The sequence below is a fragment of the Thunnus maccoyii genome, chromosome 1 (genome assembly GCF_910596095.1).
Source record: "Thunnus maccoyii chromosome 1, fThuMac1.1, whole genome shotgun sequence".
In the NCBI taxonomy this organism is placed as follows: domain Eukaryota; kingdom Metazoa; phylum Chordata; class Actinopteri; order Scombriformes; family Scombridae; genus Thunnus; species Thunnus maccoyii.
In genome coordinates this window covers 35727713-35750218 of record NC_056533.1, presented here as the reverse complement: position 1 = coordinate 35750218, position 22506 = coordinate 35727713, and the positions used below count along the sequence as shown (strand labels likewise).

The window sequence follows — 22506 nt, the reverse complement described above, 5'->3', positions numbered from 1 at the left end:
TATGGTGTCTAATTAGTGTTTAGTGTTGAATATTCAGATGACATCGTTCCTTCCAACCTTCAAATTAAGTTGAAGGATTTGAGAGAAATGATGCACTTTTGAAAATGAAAGGTTTTAAATGACTTAAAAGCCAAACGACTTTAAATAAATCTCCATAATTTGCCTCAACTCTCTCTTTCACTGCTTCAAGATTTCACTTTGAGAGGAAAACTGGCAACTTTTCTTTTGTTTTAAGCACCGATTTTCAGTTTTAAAAGAAATGATTTTACCAGGATATCAAGGTTTGAAGAGATCGGGCGTTTTAACTTGTGGTCTGATTATGATTAATGTCACGTTTTATGTACTTTGAGTCACCAAACAACCCTGAAAGTCATTGAGTTTGATGACAAGCTGGATCTTGTAACTCTTGAGGAGAATTAAAGCTCATTTTCAGTCACAACGAGGCCTCATTTAAACCCCAAAATGTGGAATAATTCACCATTTTACATAACTGCCTAAACTCTATAAAAAAAAAAATGAGACGGCAGATCATTTTCTCCAGTTAACTACTTCTTATTTCTGCCTCAGCTAGTTTTGTCTCAAAGGTAATGGAAGCTCTCAGCTCTTCTTCTTCTGTAAAAGTAAAATAGTTGGATATTTTGGGAGCTTATTGGCTCTCTTTCTGAGAATTAGATGAAAAGATTGATACGACTCAGACATGACTCTCAGCAAGAAAAGGAAAAAGCACTTCTTTCCTAAAATATCGCTTTTGTAAGACGTTACATAAGTAAACCGACTACTGCAGATTATTTCTCATGACGTAGACGTCGCCTTTATTTGAATTCAAACTTTAACAGTAACTATATGTACAGTGTTTACATTGATTTCTGACTTTTTCCCCTTATTTAAAGTTCACAGCACAGACTCAGATCAATAACTGATGACTCCTCGTCAGTTTTCTTCCGGTTTTCAACCTCAGACCTGCTCAGTCTGTCGCGTCTCGTGTCCTCGTTGCTTCCTGTGTGCCAGAGATGCTTTACTTTGACTAAATAGTTTTACAGCTGCACACGAAGATAAAACAAACACTCCAGTTTCTGTTTGTGTCGATAAGATTGTGTTTAGAAAAAAAACAACACTTTGATTGACTCGATTAATGGTTTATTTCAGAAAAGGGGATTATGATCATAATCAAAAAGGTTTTTAGTGCAGCGACAACTTTATGTTTATTGGGTGAAGTTAAACAAAACACGCTGCATAGATTTCCTTCACTTCCCCGTCCCGCTCCTCCCAGTATGACGCCGTTTCACTCTGACGTCATTCATTCTCTCGACCGACCAGTTTGCCACCTTCACATGTCATTTATAAACCTGTATAAATGTCTGAAATACTCTTCAGTGATGTGACAAAACTGAGAAAACGCTGCATCTTAATTTAACTTGGCTGAATGTAACCACAACAGTGCTTTAAATGGCAGATTTTAATTATAATACACTACAGTCCGTGAGTGTTGCCATGGTGACGACAGCAGAGTTTACCTGTGGTTGGCAGGGTTTCCTCCTCACCGTCACCGGCTGATTGACAGCACGTCGGTGTTTTTTTTGTTGAGTCTGTTCTTGTAGATGATGAGTTGTTGTTTTCTTTCTTGCTTGCTCTGCTGTAACAGACGATCCCATCTGATGAGGTCACAGTAACGTGTTTGTCTGTGCGTCAGGCAGCAGTCAGGTCGGCCCGAGGCGAAACACAAACTCTTGAGTGAAATACATTTTGTTTTTAAGTGAACGTGATGATAAACGGCTGTTTTTAATAGAAAACCCACTTTTTTTTAAAGAGGTTTTTCACGCTGTAGGTTGAAATAAGTGACACTGAGGAATTAACAGAATTCACCCTGAGCAGAGATTGTTGCTGTTGGGACGAATAGTGCACATAGCAGAGTGGTGCGGTTATCGGGTTGCATCACTGACAGTTGATGGTTGAGGTTGCTCCAGCTTTGTCTGTGATCTGAGGGTGGGAATCTTTTTGAATTTTTTAAATTGGATTCACTTCTTCGGGTTGTGTTTTTTAAATCCAAAATGCAGTGAAAGATGTTAAAGATGCACATTCTTATGTTTATATATTTATTCTGGGGCTCTACTGGAATATTTTTGCATGATTAACAGTTATGAAACCAGGCTGTAACGGCTGTAATACACTCCATGTCCTGCTATATTGTGTGATATTTGCACTGGTGTAGTGCTTAATCATTTTTTAGCTCCCGTTGTAGCATCACACTGATTCTGACTGACTTGTTCAGATAATGCTGTTTCATCTTATCTATAAGTGAAGAGTTTCAGCTTCAAGGTTCACTTAAATCCATCCTGAGGCGAAAACAAGTCCGCTCTTCATAAGTTTAATTTATCTCATCTTCAGAAGATCATTCTGTGGAGTCAAAAAAACTGAAGAGCAAAGACTTTCTTATCTCCGTTTTATTAAATTGTGACATGATAACTAAAGTTTCTACACACTACTTATGTCACAACTTTCCACAAGTATGGAAGACGAAAGCTGGATTGTGCAACATCTCCATCTTTTTTTTTTAATCTTCCCTCAAAAGACACTGTTTGTATGAAAAGACAGAGATAATCCGTCACAATAAACAGAAAGATAAGCTCTGATTTATCTTTAATCCATCCCGAGGCAGAGTGGAGTGTCGTCATATCAGCGCCGCGTTACATTACCCTCTTCCTTCCTCGCTTTCCTGCTCGTAATCAGACACCCACAAAAATAAACAGACGTCTCGAGAAGTTTGTAGAGCACTTGGAGAAACGTCGTTAACTACATTCAGACGGTTCTTCTAACGAAAATTGGATTACAGCAGGTTTTTTTTTTTTTTTTGTATGGTGAGAAACAACCCACATCAACCCCAACATGTTGCCACATCAGTTGAAGGTTGTTTTTTTTTTTTTTTTTTACAGAAGCTCCATCTTCTCACTCTTTGTCTTCACAGCAAAGACCGGCCCAGTTCCTCCTAAAGATTTGGCTATTTGCCTGTAATTTCCTGTTTTCAAACAGTTTCCAAAGACTCTTGTGAATAGCTGCTGCTGCAATGCACGTTACATAATGTCAGGGGCCTGACATTGTGTTGTTTTGGAGTAGAACAATGGAACAAGAGTCTTTTAAAGCTTCTCATAGTGATACGATCTGTCCTCAGGTGACTGATCTTTAACGCTGCTTTGACCTACTGGCTCCTTGTAAACAAGGTTTAAGAGGTTTTTTATACTTTATTTTGATATAGGAAGAGATAATTTTGATGATCATCACTTATTTTTAAGCAAAAATGACAAAAAATCACTGGTTCCTGTTTCCATCCTGTTTCTAAATGTGTTTAAAATGGTATTTTGTAAATGAGCAGAAGAAAAGTGGGACAGTCGGAGCCTGCGGTAACGTCTAACATGACTTAACAGAAAAAGAAAAAGAAGAGCACCGCCTACAGAAACTCAGACTGTCTCTACGGAAATAACATGAACTTTATTATATCCTGGAAATGTTGTAAATGCCACGGCAATCACAGAAATACGGGCGACAGATACAAAGAGTACATAAAGGAAGTATGCGGTGTAAAGAAATTCGAAAAATAACAAGTTAATCTGCAACTGATTTGCATATAATCAAATAAGCTTCATCGTTTTTGTTCAATCGTTTAATCGTTTTAAGCTTCAAATGTGAGGATTTTAATTTTTTATTTGTCCTACATGATAGTAAACAGAATATATTTGGATTTTTGACTGTTACGGGCCTTTTTTCTCCATTTTCTGACATTTTATAGACAAAACTTAAGCAAGTCAGGCTCAGTTGTATAGTGTTTTTTTGTTTTTTAGTTTAGCTGTGCTTTGACCTTAGTGCTAATGTTAGCATATCCACATGCTAGCTTTTAGCTTGCTAGCATGTTAGCATTAAGCGCTGCTCAGTAAGATAGTTTTAAAAGTATCTGGTGGCAGATTAATGGATATTTTGAGCAGTTTGGTGGCGCTAGATGATTAATCAGGGGATCATTCATGTCTGTACCAAATTTAATGGGAAACTATTCAATATTTTTAAAGAAATTTCACTCTGGATCAAAGTGTTGAATAAGTAGACCAGTATCATGTTCCTCAGAGCCGACCACGCTGATCAAACAACTTAGTCATAAATGCTTAAGCGTCATAAGAATAGAAGAAGTAGAATCTTGCAGACTGTCTGTTAATCAGCAGTATTTTTCTGTGAACGTGTCTTTTGAAAATCATCTTAGCTCCGTATTTCGTGTTTTTTTTTTTTGTACACGTTGTTCTGCTTGTTTTGACACTGAGGCCTCCCAGAAAGCAGGCAAGAGTCACACAGCCTTCACAGAAGAGAACGAAGGCATGAAAAGGGGATCAGTGCTCCGTAAAGGTCCTGCCCCTCCTCCGCAGCCTCTCACCTGCGAAACCTGAGACTGCAACTTACTGTTCCGGTTTGGATATCTGTCACAGCTCAGGAAAAGTCTTTGAATCCTCCACGGTGATGAAACCTGTCAGTGTTAGGGAAGTGAGCTGAGACAGCAGTTTCGTCTGACTGACTGTGACCCCCCCTCCCCCTCCCCAGCCCCCCTTCCCCCTCCAGCTGATCAGCAGGCCTACCTGACTCGGACTCTCTCAGGCCTGCTTGGTTTCTGTTATTACAGCTTTGTACATCAGCTCTCAGCTGGTATTTGCACTCTGATGACCTCAACTGGGGACAGAAATCACTGAAACGCCGGAGGTCAGATGTGACCTGCTGGGTCCTCAGAAGGAGGCTTCCAGCATCACAGCGGGTCAAAGGTCACAACCATTTATAGCGCTGCACTTCTATTAAAGCAAAAGCTTTTTATAACTGAACCTGATGAGAGCTAGAGCAGTCAAAACTAAAAAAAAGTGATGTATTACACTTTTACATACATATTTTTTTAGATAAATGAGCTTGTCAGGTGACTATTTTTTTAATTATGTATATTCTGTATGTTTCTCATACTGGGGTCTGTGAATGTTTGGATTTTTTACTTGATAAATGGCTTAAAGCAGTGGTCTCCAACCTTTATTTGCTTGTGATCCCTTTAAACAAAGCATGTTCCATGACGTCACAGTTTGCATATGTGAATGAGTGAGTTTTTTTCCCCTTGTGTTATCTGAATAGTTTTATAGTACAGGTCTGAAATAAGTAATAATATAATTTATGTGAGCATCTTACATTCATGAAATGCAGCTGAAAGTGCAAAAATTGTCAAGTAATTCATAAGAAAAAGGCAACAATCAGAGGAAAATTCTTCCTGCTAATCAGCTCAGCGCCTCTCAGATTTATCTGTCGACCCCCTGATGGGTCCTGACCCTCAGGTTGGGAATCACTGAATAAAGGGCTGTCTGAGACGAACGTTGACAGTCGTGAGAGAAACATGGTGAAATCTTTGATTGTGAATCCAAAACAACGTCATAGATCTCACTGAGATTCATCCACCGACGACAGATTTGGAGTTTTGGAGCCCAAAGACGGTCTGAAGCAAAAAAAATAAAGACCGACTTATCACAACGTGGCCGTTGCTATGACGACCCACGTCAACAATACGACACGAATGACACATAATACGCTGGCCGGCCGGCGTGACATTTCATAAGTGCAGCCTCTCGTTCTCCTTATTACACACTCACACAGAAACCAAAAGGATGGAGTTGACGCTTCTCTGCTTTCATTTACTTTTTCTATTTCCATCGTAGCGCTACGATAAACCGATCTCAAAGCCTCAAACTGATATCGTACCGTCCGTTCATTGTTGTCACACAGTCTAAAGGCGCCTTTAAACACTCTTAAGTAATTCTTAAGTAAAAAACAATAAGATATCAGAATGTTTTCATGATCAAAGACTGACAGATGTAATATTAAATGATGTGTGTAGTTTTTCTCACGAGCTTTCATACATGAAGACCATGAACTCAGGGTCATGACCTACATATGAAATTAGTTGCAGTATGCAGCTCAGGTCCTGTGAAACATGGCTGATTATTCCCCTCTACACACACACACCTACACACACACACACACACACACACACACACGATACAGTGTCAGTCCAGCTGCTCTCAGAGCGGCGAGAGGACGAGGTCAGTTGGTGCACAGATTCCAGTGTTGCAGCAAAGCATGTAATGGACAACTTGGCTCTCACTCATCTTTTTTTTTTTGTATGTGTGTGTGTGTGTGTCTGTGTGTGTGTGTGTGTGTGTGTGTGTGTGTGTGTGTGTGTGTGTTCCCTCCTGTCATCTTTCTCCTCGTTTCCTCCATCCCTCCCCTTTTGTGATTTGTCCTTCACGAATCGCTGCTTTAGACTGAGATGGTGAATTCCCGCTTGGATTGTTGTTGATTCCCATTATTTCAGAGCCGTTCTTCCCGGTTGAACACAGACACACGAACTTTTCTTTAAACTCAGTCTTTTAATCAGACTCCTGTTCAGCATCACAGTGGAAGAGGTGGGCGGTTTGCAACACACAGAAAGCAGCAGCTGTGTGTGTGTGTGTGTGTGTGTGTGTGTGTGTGTGTGTGTGTGTGTGTGTGTGTAGTATCTACCTTGACATTGTGTGTATCCAGATAAGACTCACCACACATGATTTGCCTTTGCAGCTATTCTGTAAACATACAGCACTTCCTTCTCTTTTTCTTCTCAGAAACACACGGATGCAGAAAAGCATTTATAAAACAAGGGACAAACCAGATCAGAGTGTAGCTGACACGTACCGGCCTCTTGTTCATATCCGTGTCCATCACTCTTCACTGCCTCTGTTTTCCAAATTTAGCCAAAAAGTTTGGCCTTGTAATGTCTGTTTTCCTGTTATTTCTTGCATTAACGACTGTGTTTACATGTGCACCGGGGGTTTCCCCCCCAGCTAAGGCTAAAACAGTGGGTGGGGTTCATGCTTTGCCTGCCTTCGACTAAGACATGAAGCTATAAATGTACATTTAGACCAATTTGTAACCTATAAATAACAATAGGTACTCCCAATAAGTTTAAGGCAACCTTTCCTGTAGCTCGTCTCCGTTGTGCTAGCAGGAAGTTCGTATAAAGCAACGTCTATCTACTCTGCTTTGTACCTTGCATCTTTGCATCTGCTTTATTCCATGTTGTCTCTGTCATGCAGGTAAACTCACCTCAAACTGTGTGTGTTGAAGCCAAAATAAATTGCGTGACTGAGCAAAAAATCTAAGGCGTGAAATTCCGGTTATGCTGCACTTGATCATCTAACTATCATGTTGACTTGAAATCTCCATATTCAGAGCATCTCATCTGCTTCTCAGTAAACAAATATTTAGTCATTAGCAGATCAAAAGACGTCCAGGCTCCTTAATGTGGTTGTAAAGTGAGAGCGTTTTTTTTTATTCCAGGTTATATATTGTCATTTCAGAGACCATATAATACTCGTAGTATGCTTCATTAGCTAGGACCTGCTTCTTAGTGTCATTTAGTCATTTAAATGCTGCTGAAACAGCTAAATGAAGTCACATTTTTGATGCCTGAAGATCTTTTCATGTGAAATCACCAAATCCTTTTTTATTCAGCTCAGACTGATCATTAGAGCTTCAACAATTAGTCGATTTTATTGATTTAATTTCAATTTTCAAGCAAAAACGCCAAATATTCTCTGGTTCAAGCTTCTCAAATGTGAAGATTTGATGCTTTTCTTTGTCATATATGACAGTAAACTGAATATCTTTGGGTTTTGTTCTGTTGGTCAGAAATAACAAGACGTTTTAATACATCTCCTTTAGCTGTGGGAAATTTTAAACTATATATATGATATAATTAGTATGACATTTTTCACTATTTTCCGACAATTCACATCGACTACAAATGATTAATCGAGAAAATAATTGGCAGATTGATAGATAATGAATAATAATATTAGTCGTCAGCTCTACTGATTATATTAAAATGGTCTTTTTCCATTAGTCGTTGGATGATATGATGTAAGACACACCAGATAGCGGCACATTACACACACTGTATTCCACCGTCACTGTTTAGAGTCCTGATCCGACTGTTCTAAACAATGAGGCAATGAAACCTATCGGGCGGCTCCCTGAAAGGGCCACGAGAACAATACCTCCTCAGTATTACAATAACAAAGTCTGTGGTCTGTCAGTATACGCTCTATATTATCTGTTATTAAACATTAACTGCGGTAGTGAATATGGCTCAGAGTGAAACCGCGGGAAGGGAAAGTAAAGTCGGTGAAGTCAAAGGTTTTATGGACTAAACATTAATAAGTGACTCCCTGCGACGACGTGCTGCAGGAGGATGTACTCGGATAGCTGCCGGAGACGGGACGGCTGGCCAGGTGTCTGTCTGTGTGTGTGTGTGTGTCTTCCTGGAGAGACAGCGGTCATTAGCGGGTTTCTTCCTATGAGACTGACCTCTGAACTCGCCACTGACTTCAGCTTCCTGCCGGCACGCTTAATCTGGGGGGGAAGGATGAGATAATGATTCCTCGTCTTTCCGAGTTTTCCTGAACTGTAGCGCTGTTTGATATCTGTTATTTAGCCACTGGTTTGACCTCAGAACCAAGAAGCTTCTGTATCCCAGATCACAAACAGATATTATACAATAAATCTGACTAAAATCCTGCTGAAGTCTGACATTTCTGAATAACAGCCCACAGTGTCAGATACAAACAGTGTTTAGCTGCTTTTTAGTTGGCGTTATCCATTGTATTCTTGTAAACATTGGATTTTATTTGGAGGTTTGCAGATATTTTGCTACTGGTTTATCAGTGGTTATCAAAACTGGCACAAACTCCCGATATCTCCACCTTGCAATCACAACTGGGAGGCTTTTTTTTACCCCACTTACCTGCTAATATCTGTACAGTATGACATGAACGCAGCATTAGCCTTCAACTTGTCCCAAAGGATTAGGGTTATGGTTAGGGTTATGGTTAGGGTTTGCACTCTCATATCTGTCATCTGACTTGTTATTTATCTAGATTAACTCTGGAGAATTCAAGACAATGCATATTTGTGGCTATTTTTTATTTTAATTGTGACATGCCCTTCAATGTCATCACAGCTTGATATTTCTTTTGGCTGCTTCCCGCTGTTTCTGGAATCCAGCTGTCGACATTATTAAATCTCATTCATAGCTGCTGCACTTACTTGGTTAAGTGGAGGGTGTGTTTGTGTTTGTGCGAGGCTGGAAAGGGTGTGTAGCCCTGATAAAAGAGCCATTAGTTAGCCGTCTTTATGGAGCCTTTCACTGCTCTAGCGCGGAGTGAAAGGAGGGGCTTGTTCCTGGCTGGCAAGCCCAGGCCCTGCGCCGCAGGTCGGCCACCTCGGCCTCAATAGCGAGCCTGTCTGGAGACCCCATGTCACGACGTCCTGAGAGGGGAGTTGTTTCAGCTGGTGGTGCGCTGGCCTGTGAACAGCAGAGTGTGGGTGTTTGTGTGTGAGATTTTCACATCTTCTTATCAGGGCCAAACGTTCTCACAAGCAATGGGGGAAAAAAGGAAAAACCCTTAAAGTGGTAAACTTCAGGACTATGACTTTAAATTTGATTGAATATAGTGAGCGAACATACACACAGCTCCAGCAATGTGTGTGTGTGTGTGTGTGTGTGTGTGTGTGTAGAGGAGGGGTCTGTCTGTAGGAGGAAAGGAATCTTTTAATCTCACTCAGGATATAGTTAACCTTGTTACTTGACAAAGACTTCAGTTACAGAAGAGTGGGAGTGTTTGCTTAGCAGATGAAAAGAAAAGAGAGAGAGAGAGACTGTTTGCCTTTTTCACCGGCCATGTTGACGTCACTCTGCCTGCCAAATTCCTCACAGCCGATGATAAAGTCAAGGTTTTCGTAATCAGAGTTGATATTTTAAGGCCTTTTTAATAAAGCAGAGCAGACATTAGTGGGAAGATGTTTGTTAATCGGTGTTGCTTCGACCTGGGGAAGCGTTTCTGATCTTTCCTCAGAACTAAAATCTCACATTCACGTTCGCAATTTTTCAAGTGTGTCTTAAAACAAACAGCCAGGTGTCCATATGAGCAGTGAAAGAGGTTTTTCTCGCTGTAATCGTCCCTCCTGTTCGTACTGGCTGTTAAAAGGTTGCCTTCAGATGTGGTTTCAGTGTAAGTGATGGGGGTCATTTTGTCCAAAAACGCATTTAAAAGTTGATGTGAAGCTTATATGAGGTCATATCAAGTGGATATCTGCAACATTTACAGTCTTTTTAGCATCAATTTCCATCGGACAGTGTTTGTGAAGCTTCATATTAGTTTCAGATAAACTTTTAAACACATTTTTGCACAGACGGACGACTGTGGATTTTCAGGAAAACTCTTTTTTTTGCAGTGACCCCTGACCTAAGTGTCCAAATCTGTGTTGTTCAGTGAATGTAACTGGAAATAACCTTGATATCATCTGAAAATTCTGACTTTGCAGTGCAGCTAAAGTGGAGTCTGAAAGCAAACAAGTTTCCACGATATGAAACTTCAAGTTTTTAAGTCCCTCAGGGAGAAATTCACCATAGAAGGTGGTAATTTGTACACAGACAGTAGCAGAAAATAGACCTAAATGCAACGCAGCTACAAGTCAGAGTTGGTTATGAGTTGGGGGAGCAACTGCAATTATAGACAAATGACAGGTTTGGGAACTAATTGTCTAACTACGTAGCAGTTTTTATGCCACCAGGGTTGTTTCTTTTAAAACCCTTCTAGGAAACGGTAATTGTAGTGAAAGTAGGTGAGAAAGGTACAATTAAAGTAGTTTAACTTAAAAGAAATAACTTAATTTTAGTGATATAAGTGGACTGGCTTTGTCCGTAGTTACTGGGTGGTGATGACATGCGATGGTGGAATCCAGTCCCACCAGGTCCGTCCCAGTATAAGAGCACAGCATGTCTCCTTCGTGGCCCAGGGCTGACACGGGCACACAGCAGGAATGTGACTCCACAATATGACCTAAAAGAAATGAAATGTCACGCATGAGGAATGCCGGGAACTCGAGAGGTTACCGCGGGCAAGGTTAGGTGTTTTGTTGTCTTGGAGCTGAAAAGTTTTCAGCCTCAACAAGTTTTAAAATAGAAAAGATGAAGGTGATACTAACATCTGAGATCTAGTTCTGTGTTTACTTTATTTCCACATATTGTACACTAGTTACATCCTTTTCACTGTGACGGTGAACGCAGTGACATAACACCGGTTTAATCTCAAATCTTGTTAAGCGTTATAATCCCTGAAGGTCCTTAGTTACTACGATTGCAGATCAATCAGTCAGTTGATCAACTGGAATGTGAGCAATCTTAATATTGATGTTAAACTGGGTTACTTTCCTTCATCTATCTTTGCACCATTTTGAATTCCTATGGTATTTTGACTTTAGAACATCATCTCTTTGGTGTCAACTAAAGATTATTTTTCATTATGGATTTATCTAATAATTGTTTCCTCAATGTATTGTTAATAATTGGTGAAAAAATGACATTTAAAATTGCCAAGAGCCCATAGAGATGCCTTCAATTAGCTTGTTTAGTCCAACCAACAATTCAAAACATAAAGATATTCAGTTTGCCGTCATATATGACAAAGAAAAACCACAAATCCTCAGGTATGAGGTGCTGGAACAAGAGAATGTTAAAATGAACAATTAATCGATTAATAAACTAGTTTCCAATGACTTTTCTGTTGATCGACTAATCAACTTAGATCAACTCAGTTAATCATTGCTTGTGAAGGATGTTACCACTGACAGTCCAATAAGTCTATAACCACCCTAACTTTCCCTGTCTGTGGTTGTAATGCTCTTTACTGAGAAATCAGAAAAGAAAATTGTTGCTATGGAATGAAAATGGAGAGACAACGTTGTTGTTCTCAGATCCTCGTCACTAGTGGAGCAAAAAATCAATAAATACATTTGGTTGGATGGTTGCACCAGAAGCTCCATGCCAAATCACTGGTCAATGTTTACATCTAAATGGTGACCAGTCTCAGCTCTGCTTTGTCAGACCTGGTTTTAGACTTTCTTCAGTCTAAATCTCATTTTGTGAGTCTGATGTGTTGTTTGTCAGCCTCAGCAGATTATATAACAGTGTTAATATGTGCATTTTCATGTTTAGCATTGTATCATTCATCTGAAGGTACAGCTGAGACTGACAGGAATTCATTCATTAGTTTTTAAAGGTGTCCTGTCATGAACTGGTGTTGGACAAGTGGACATTTTGAGCTGTTGGTGATGCGAGATGAAAAGTCTGCGTATAACAAGAGGAATCAGGATTCAAATGACCATAAGAATTGCTTTGGAGATACTACAGACTCGTTTTTGTCCTCTTCTCTGAGTCAAATCCCATCTAGTTACTGTTTGGTCAAAGGGAGACTTGCAACAATCAATAATCAGTTGACTTGATCAAGTGAAATGCTTCTTACAGGGTACTGTAGAGCTGAGCACAACTCAGCATCTTTACCCTTCGCGCCACATGCAACTGAAATTGTAACAGAATCAAAACAGTACTTTCAGTTTCAGTTTCACACAGCTTTAACTTATCCAGAACACTTCATGACACACGACGCTCGTGTGCTTGAGTGTTCGCCAGTTTAAAAATGAGCATTTATCTTTCATCAGTTAGTATCAGACACTTCATTGAACACTGCTTTCTATTTCTGAGTGCTAGGAAAACCCTTTTCAAATAAATCCTTTTGAGGTACTAACTTGATTGACTTGTGGCTTTGTAAAAAATTAAATGTTAGAAGTTTCATGAACAGTAATTATCCCTGTAGGGAAACTAAGCTCTATATTTAACTATGAATGTGTGTTTCCTCTTTGTGTTTTCTGTGACATGTAATGAGTGTCTGCTGTGCTCTCCTTGCAGATGGATGGAGGCCTGTCTGGACGAGGAGTTACCTCCCACCACAGAGCTGGAGGAGGGGCTGAGGAACGGCGTCTATCTGGCCAAACTGGGCAACTTCTTCGCCCCGCACACCGTCTCCCTCAAGAAGATCTACGACCGTGAGCAGACGCGTTATAAGGTGAAAACATGTATATGTCGAGTCAGTTTTATTTATGTAGCGCTAAATCAGAAGTTATCTCAGGGCACTTTTCACATAGAGCGGGTCTAGACTGTACTCTTTAATTTACAAACACCCAACATTCCCCCCATGAGCAGCACTTGGCGACAGCGGCAAGGAAAAACTCCCCTTTAACCCTGTTGTCCTCCCGGGTCAAATTTGACCCGAGGATAACAGATGTCATTATGTGCTGTCATCAACAACAGTATCCTGACTAATAAATTATGAATTATTTTAACTATAGTTGAGATCAGAGGAAAATATGTTGATGGATTATGGCAGACTGGTTTATGTAAAAATTTAGTTTTAAAACCATTTTTTTGATGACAGCACATAATGACGCCTGTTGTCCCCCCCGGGGGGTTAATGTGAGGATAACTCGAGCAGAACCAGGCTGTAGATGGGCAGCCATCTGCCTTGACCAGTCGGGTTGAGAGAGAAAGAAGGAGAGAGAGAGACACACAGAGAAGCACAGCAACAACAATAATAACAACATTAAAGATAATAGAAATATGACTAATAATAATAGTAGTAGCAGTGGGCGTCATGCTGGACCGTGTGTATGTGTTTCATGTGTTAATGTAGCATAGAAAAATACATAATTTTTCATCATAATTTGGTCCTCAATCATTCCAGTCAGTCACTGAGAGGTTTAATCCTGTGTTTTGGTGATCGGACCCCTTCACACCTGCATGAATTTCCACTTGAAGTAATGTGCTTTGAAAAAAATCCTTTAAGGAGATTAAACAGGAAAAGTGTCAAATCATGTTCTAAACACCACCAATGTAGGAAAGTAAATGAAGTAACTAATCCAATCTAATCTTCCAGGGAATATTCACAACAAATTAAATATATATTTAGCAACCCAGCCTTTCGTTTTGAGTCATGTACCAAAGTGTAGCTGATCACCTGATCGTTGTTCTTGGCATCAAAATCAGTCTGGGAATCATAAATAGCCAAAACAAGATTTGCCAAGATAGCGGAGCCAAAACTGTCACAGCAGGTTTTCTGAAATGCAAGATACAATCACAATAGAAACTCGATGACATAATAAATACAACAAGAATCGCTGATTTTAAAGGCGCATCATGTATAAAAAGGCACAAAATGGTTAAGATGAAGATCTTTTAAACTGATTTTTCACCCTAAAATGAAACAGCGTGCCCACCTGCAGCATTATTTCAGCCTTTCTGCCTGTCTGGGGATGATAATAGAGCTTTTGCAGAAACAGGAAGTGTCAATCAAATGCTCTAAAGCAGTGATAAATCTGATGATTAAATGGATATAAAAAGAAAATATGTTTTAAAAGGCTGTGAACCACTGCGCTAAAGAGTTGATGCTGTACTATCAAAGTGTTTTGAAGCCAAAAGGTCATTTTGTAGACCTTTTGTAGTCATTTTGGAGAATTGCCTCCATAATACTTCACAACAAGTATTCTGCCAGAGAACTGGAGGTTGCAGGCAGGATTTAACATGTTAATATTGGAACTTGAGAACCAGATCGCTATCATTCGTCCACAATACACTTCTCTGCCTTTATCTGTTTATCTGGCTGCTCTACAAACCTCCTCTGATTCTTTTGTGTCACAGTTGGTGTATATTTTCCTGCCTTGTGATGTAACCTGGCTAACGCAGTTGGCGTAACGGGGCCTCGGGTTTACAGCTCTTGTTGTCTGTGTGACTGAGACTGGATTAATGTCTTTGAGTCTGGAGTGAACAACATGTTTATTGTGTCCTGACGTTTTTTGGGTTTTTCCTCTTACAGGCAACGGGTCTCCATTTCAGACACACAGACAATGTCATCCAGTGGCTTAACGCCATGGCAGAGAAGGGACTGCCAAAGGTGAGCGTTGCCATCTGACACACACAGACACCAAACCTCTCCATACTACTGTTTAAAATAGTGTGATAATAGTGTTTATTTAGGGTCCAAAGATTCCTCCTAGACCTGCAATGAAATTCTGTTTCTTTAAAAGTATGTCCTTAAATTTAATGTATTAATTAATTTGTTCAACGTTTGTTTGTACATGAATTCTAGTGACTAAATGGATTTGGTACAGGTCTCCCTACCATAAAGGGCCGTATCACATATGCATGACTTATGTCATAAACTGGAAATTATACACAGTTAATGTAACATTTAACGCTGAAGCATCACTTTGAGATTGATTTCCTACTTTCAAGGCATTCATTCCTTCCAGTTCATGTATGAAAATCAACGTGCAGAGACTTTAAACTTGCTTAAGTTGATTAAGTTACAGTAAATTATTGCCACATGTTAATATAGTTGTGATCAAGGATTGTTTTAAAGACTCAGCTGATTAAATTTTTGCTGTATTTTACGAGCTTTTCTTTTAAAATATCAAACCTGGAAGACACACAAATACCAAGCATGGAGCCTTTAGAAAGAACATCATGTATTTGGTCATTTGTTTTATTAAAAAGCTCTAAAATCTTTCATGTCAGACTTTTCTTGAAGCCAATGAGGGGAAAAGAGTTCTTAATTGCTTTCTATAAACGGCAGCCAGCATGTTAAAAGTGATGGATTACCTGCTAACGTCAAGTCGGCGCAAGTTGTTTTTCATACTGTGGTGAAATTAACTGAAGCCAGCGACTCGCTGGAGTTAAGAAATCAGTTTTATAAATACGATATGCCTTGAAGGGAGGATCAAAAGAAATGAAAATGTTTTGTAGACTGAAATAGTGCTTTAAAAGACAACTTACTCTAAAAATAGCGGTGGGCTTTTTTAGTATTTTTCCTTTTCAGAAAAGTTTCCACCCTGTTAATAATCAAACTCTGGGAAACTCTTAACTTGTCATGAGTTTGGCTTGAAAAAGAGGGTCAACCCAAAATATCACCAATTGGCAGCTTCAACAGAAAATATCAGTAGCTTCTCTCAGTTGCGCCACACAGAGAGACAACGCCAGGGCGGTTGAATGCACATTTACAGCATGTAATCCTCTAATACCCCTGAATCACTCCTGCACACATGCTGCAGCACGCTAACATGCTATCATCGATGGGGAGAAACCTGCTGCTGCTTCGGACTGACTCATTGTGTTTCAACTGTTTTCAGATCTTCTACCCTGAAACCACAGACATATATGACAGAAAGAACATGCCACGCTGCATCTACTGTATACATGCACTCAGGTACTGCTTCTGTTTGTTTGTTTGTCTCTTCTTATCCGTGTCTGAGGTCGTCAGGCCCTGCAGCATGAGGTTTTACTGGTGAAGGACTTGAGTTAAACAGTCTGACCACTAAGAGAGAGAGGTTAGACTTTCACTTAGCTTTGTTAGCGCCTACGCCTTTCAACTGCTCTATATCTATGAGCTGTCACTTGTTTTGACACACCCTTAAATACATTGGCGTCAAGCCCATTTATTAAAAGCTTTTTCATTTTTACAAAGCAATATGCCGTGGTATTTTCTGTTAATGAGTTATTGACCACAAAACCAGTCTGACCTCTTTCTGTTTTTGGTCTCATATGTCCTTGGATCTGTTTTTTTGATCCCTGCGTTCATAAAGTCGCACTCTTCAGCTAATCTGCTGGCATTTAAACTCTCAATAATCTGACCGCTGCTTATTCTTCTTCTGTTGATTTTGTACGACAGGCAGAAAACCATTAAGCGGAGACCTCGTTAGGGTTGACAAACAGATGTTGTCTTTTTAAAACGTCTGTTTTAGAAATCACATGAGTCCCTCATTCATTGGATTGAGAGCGCTCGGAAAGATTCAGGCTGTTTTCAGCTGTGGTCTGTACATGTTTCATGTCTGCGACATTTTTATGAGGTGAACAGTGCAGTTTTTCAGTAGAAAGGCATTCAGTGGTACGAGGTACGGAGCGGTTTGTTTTAATAGAGCATTCCACCTCAGGTAAAATGGATGCAGGGGCCTTCAGAGTCAGGAAGCCAATCGACACAGCAGAGCAGAGCGGAGGTGGTGTTAGTGTTTGTGTGCCTGTATGTGACCGTGCTTCACAAAAAACACGCAGAGCAGTTACACCCAGATACCACGATACTGCCACGGAAGTGGGTTCATTACTTGCTCCATTTAAGAGACCACAGTTGGTCCAACTGGTGGTGTTGTGATGTCAGAATGTGATAAAATAGAGTTTAATTTCTAAATATTTGATTCCACTGCAGAAGTTCAACAAACAGCTAAAACTAAATTCAAAGGACAGTTAACCAGTGATAATATGATTCTTCAGCCATCCATATTAGTCAAATCAAGTAGATATCTTTCATCATTACAGTCTTTTTAGTGCCAAAGTTCCTCTTTTTGTTACTATACTTCCACCGCAACTCAACAAGGAAACACAAAGGGGGAATTTGGTGCTAAAAAGATGTAAATGTAGCAGATATCCACTTGATATGACTAACTCAGACTGCTGAAGCTTCATATTATTAAACCTTTAAATACATTTTTGCAGAAAACGAGGACTGTGGATTTTGGCCTTCATCACTTACATTGAAAGCACATTTGAAGGATCTTATAACAGCCAGTATGAACAGGAGGAATGATTACAGCGAGGAAAACCTCTTCCACTGTTCATATGGACACCTGCCTGTTGTTTTAAGACACACCTGAAAAATTGTGAACTTGTCCTTTTTAATACGACAGCGTATCAAGCAAAACATATTTCACATAAATGATGGGATTCAGGTCAAGACATGATTCACTCTTTGACTGTTCTTTGAAATTCTGCTGAAATCTCACATCTCCTCCTCCTCCTCCTCCCTTCTTCTTCACATTGAGATGACACAAACAATTTCAACAATAAAAAACGCAACATGTTATTGACTCTTATTTTGAAAGTTAAAATGATTTGACACCCTTGAAAGCAGCACGGTTTGATTTGTTTGGGTTATCGTCCATCTACACAGCAGCTACACAAGATCACTGAAGCACTGAGTACTAAAACACCTGTTTCTTTAGCTAAAATTACATAGTTGGATTTTGGTATTTCCTCAGTATGAACCCTCTTTACTCCCTTGAATTTATTCATTGTGGTTATTTGGTTGTACTGAAAATATATTATAGTAATCATGACAAAAGTAGAGCGAAAAAAAACCCCTGCATGGAGTTGTTTTCCATGTGTTTGTCACTCCTGCAGCTGCGTATTCCGTCATGTTTCTTTATGCATTGTTTCTTTGTCCTCTATTACAGCCTGTACCTGTTCAAGCTGGGCCTGGCCCCTCAGATCCAGGACCTGTATGGAAAAGTAGATTTCACTGGTAAGTGAAAGTGCACCAGCCCGAACATGAGTCTCTCTCTGTTTTTTTTTTTTTCTCATACTGTCCTCGTTAACCCGATTATGTCATCTTAAATCCAGAGCGATACAAATGTCACCTCTTTGGCAGAGTTAACATGAAGTTTAAATGTGTAGCATTTGTCTGAGAGAAAAGAGCGCGGAGGGGCGGTGTTTCTTTTTTTTTTTTTTTTTTTTTTCTTTCAGCAAGCTGTGGTGTGGAGGAGCTGCTGGAAATGTGAAAGTCATTAGTAATTGTGAGAGCTTTTCCTGTCAGTGGAGTTCCCGCTGTCCCAGAGCCTGAGTCAGAAATCTGATTATCACACATGAGCCAGGAACAGTCTGTCTCCACTCCAGTGTCTCACTTCCCTAACCCACCCCCCCCCCCCCCCCCCCCCCCACCCTCCCCTCCTCTCTGCTCCCACTCCTCTCTCCACTTTTTTTTTTCACCTCAATCCACATGTCTGTTCCCTCTTCTTCTCTGTCTTCTCTCTCTCTCTCTCTCTCTCTCTCTCAGAGGAGGAGATCAACAACATGAAGAGTGAGCTGGAAAAGTATGGAATCCAGATGCCCGCCTTCAGCAAGATTGGCGGCATCCTGGCCAATGAGCTCTCGGTGGATGAAGCCGCATGTAAGAGAGGCTCAGATGTCACGGGGAGGAGGGCGGGATCTGAGAGCTGCAGATTGTATAATTTAGTTGATTCCCTCTCTGTCATTCATTATGAAACAGACACACACGCCCTTAACCCTCTGAATGTTAGTGTGGACACGATTTTATATCAATTTTAGCATCTAAACAGCTGTTCCCAGTGTAGTTAATACTTTTTTTTAAAGCTCAAACTCATCTACAAGCCCAGTTTATCATTTTCCTTTATGCATATGTCAAATTCTAATAGGTTAGTGGACCTTTATGTACATCAATTGAAAGTTCAGGGTTTTTTTTGTTGAGTTAGTAGTTAGTTTTTTTCCCATGTGACACAGAAATGTACACACAAACTTCATTTTCTATAAATTTCCAAGATAATGGCAAAATTTATGATATATTAAAGTTAAAGCATTGATTTTGGGATTAAAGTTCACATTTTCAACAGTTTTTTCCTCATTTTCTTCCTATATTTTACCAGGAATATGTTAAACATGACAATATATAACTAATTTCAGAGGCTTAAGTGTATCCAGTTTAATACTGTGTGTATTTACCTGCAAGAAAACTGTAGAAAATAATAATTAGTAATGTGGAAATGATGATAAAGCAGATGCTGTTCACTCAATTACAACGTTCGAATACGATCAGGAAAACTTCATGATACAATAATCAAATTCAGCAAGATATCTCATATCTCAAGATGGAATATTAAGTTACAAAATATATGATATGATAATTAAGATCAGATGAAAGAACACGAAGCCAGCTGCTCACCCGTCTTCTCCTCCATCCTCAGTGCACGCAGCCGTGATCGCCATCAACGAGGCCATCGACCAGGGCGTTCCAGAGGGCACGGTGGCGGCCATGCAGAACCCCAACGCCATGCTGGTCAACCTGGATAACAAATGCGCCAGCCAGTACCACGACACACTGTCCCAGGCCAAGGCAGAGAAGGTGGCCAACTCACGCAAACGGGTACGAGGTTTTGTTCAGTGCAGTGATCGCTGTGTGCAGGTTTCAGAGGGGCCAGACATGAGCGGCGGCCTCGGGCAGATTTTCCTTGAAAGACCATATGAAGCTCATATAATTAAAAACAGAGGGTTCATTGGAGTCAATGTCCAGCTTTTGATTAAAAAATAATTGACTATACAGCCTGAAGTAAAATGCTGAGGCCACATAAACCACTGAGGCAACAAAAATTAAAATAAACCCACACAGTAAAGACTGGTGGCTGGAAGATACAGAGTGTAATAACATCACTCCATCCTCTGTTGACAAGTCTGCCAGAAGAAAAAAAACATGTGGCATGTGTAATCTTTTATGAGTCATGCATGATAGTAAAAAAAAAAACATTTGTAATATTTTAATTTAGTTTTGCCAATAGGTGAAGCAAACAAATGATCAGAATTCTCCAAAAAAAAAAAAATCAGAGCAAGGAAACAAAACTCCCCTCTGGAAAGAAATATATTGTACTCTGGTGTCCTGTGGGAAGAATAAAATGATAAGTAGTTCTCATGTTTAATGCTGCTTTGCTTTGCTTTGCTCAAACAGCAAATGGAGAACGCCGAAGCAGAGAGAGATATCTACGATGAACTTCTCACCCAGGCTGAAATCCAGGGCAATGTCAACAAAGTCAACGGCAAGTTACACAAACATATACGCAGACATGTATTTACTATTTCTTTATCAGTACACATGAATGGTACGAATGGTATGAATGTTAACCCTTTTTTTTCTCCCCCCGACAGTGAGCAACGCTTTGAGCGCAGCTGAACAGGCTTTGCTGGGCGGCAATGAGGATAAACTATACGAGGCGCTGAAGGCCATGGGCGTCCAGAACCTGCAGCCTCAGAACAAAGCCTGGTACCTCAAACAGCTGCAGGCTGATAGAGAGACTAAAGAGCAGGTAGGATCAGGATGTTTTGTTGAGAACATGTGGAAATGTCTCTGTCTCATCATCGTAATCTCATCCTGATATCCTCCTTTATCAGACGTCTCCAGGAGAAGCCCTGACGAAGGACGAGTTGCAGAGCGGCGTGGACGTGTCCAATGATATAGCAGAAGGCTACCTGAAGAGTATGAACCATATATATATATATACACATATGAACCCTACATTCAACCAAAATCCATCTCACAGTTTCTTAAAACCATCGTCTTCGTCCCCCCTCTTCTGTCTGATCTCATGATAAAACTATTTTATTCACTATCGTTAAAGCAAAGGTTCACATTCTTTATGAGCAATGAATCAGGTTTTTGCTTGTAGTAATATTTCCTCCTGTTCGTTCTGGCCATCATAAGATGCATTCCTAACATGTTTCCATTGTAAGAGATGTGGAACAAAATCCACAGTCCTCTTCCTGTGTAAAACTACATTTTTAAAGTTCAGCTGAAGCTAATATGAGGCTTCAGCAGCACAGTTACAGAAGCAAGTGGGTTTCTTTCTAGGTTACAACCTTTTTAGTACAGAATATAACCAGATACAGGACTTTTGAGAGCTGGTATTTATTTTATTTTACAGAACTTATAAAATTAATCCACATTCTTTAGAAGATTCCTTTAATTTTTTTTTAACAATCTAAATGCAACCCAGAAATGTGGTGAGAAGGATGTTTTACTGCTTAAATATAAACTTGTCACTGCTCTCTGAAGGACAAACGATAGATTCTACAATGATTTAAAACAAATCTTTGGTATTTTCTGTACTTATACGCACAACGTACGACATATACGCACCAATGAATCTGCAATGAGCTGATATCGACTGCTATATTTATTGGTCATTCTGTAATTTTACGTGTGTGTGTGTGTTTGTAGTGTTGAAGGCAGTGGAACGCATCAACGCTGCCATCAGGGCGGCTGTTCCTGAGAAGACGGTCGAGGAGCTGATGAACCCGCACGCTCAGCTGCCTGAAGTCTACCCGAGCGCTGCAGACCTCTACCAGAGAGAGCTGTCCAGCCTGCAGCAGCAGAGCCAGGAGGTACAATACACACGAAGAAAACGCACACATAACCACACAAGTACATACGAGTAAAACCCACAGCATCGCTGCGTCATTATGTACATGAAAACACGTGACCATGTGGCTTTTGAGGCTAAATTATAGGATCAGCTGAGCTGAAAACAAGAATTTTCTCATCATCTACTTACCTTCATATCAGTCAGAGGCACACTGATGTTCATACAGTTCATACAGTGTTTTCTTTGCTATATGTGTGTTATGGCAGTCTAGCCCTCTCTATTAATAGAAGTATTTATTTTATATGTTGAACTGATAAGACTTGTACATGTTCACTGCACAAAATTCTTACTTTCACATATTTTGCATCACATTCACATGGATTTGGAATCATTATTCGATTAGTTTATTGACAGGAATCAATTAATTGTCATTTATTGAGCAAAAAAATTCAAAATATTTGCTGGTTCCAGCTTCTTAAATGTAAAATTCAGCAGCTTTTTCTCAGATTCATAACGCTGTGAATTGAATATCTTTGGAGTTTGGATTGTTGGTCAGACAAAACGAGTCATTTGAAGACATCATCTTGGGCTCTGGGGAATTGAGATGTT

General features: G+C 39.9%; 1 protein-coding gene across 1 annotated transcript in view; it reads left to right on the top strand.

The window, feature by feature from the left end:
* Positions 1–22506, top strand: part of iqgap1 (IQ motif containing GTPase activating protein 1) — a 49436-nt gene that overhangs the window by 8360 nt on the left and 18570 nt on the right. The window contains exons 3-12 of the mRNA XM_042408908.1: positions 12842–12998; positions 14802–14879; positions 16114–16190; positions 18208–18275; positions 18807–18920; positions 19732–19910; positions 20487–20574; positions 20684–20841; positions 20927–21011; positions 21753–21916. Coding sequence (XP_042264842.1) covers positions 12842–12998; positions 14802–14879; positions 16114–16190; positions 18208–18275; positions 18807–18920; positions 19732–19910; positions 20487–20574; positions 20684–20841; positions 20927–21011; positions 21753–21916 — 1168 coding nt within the window. The remainder of the gene's footprint in view (positions 1–12841; positions 12999–14801; positions 14880–16113; positions 16191–18207; positions 18276–18806; positions 18921–19731; positions 19911–20486; positions 20575–20683; positions 20842–20926; positions 21012–21752; positions 21917–22506) is intronic.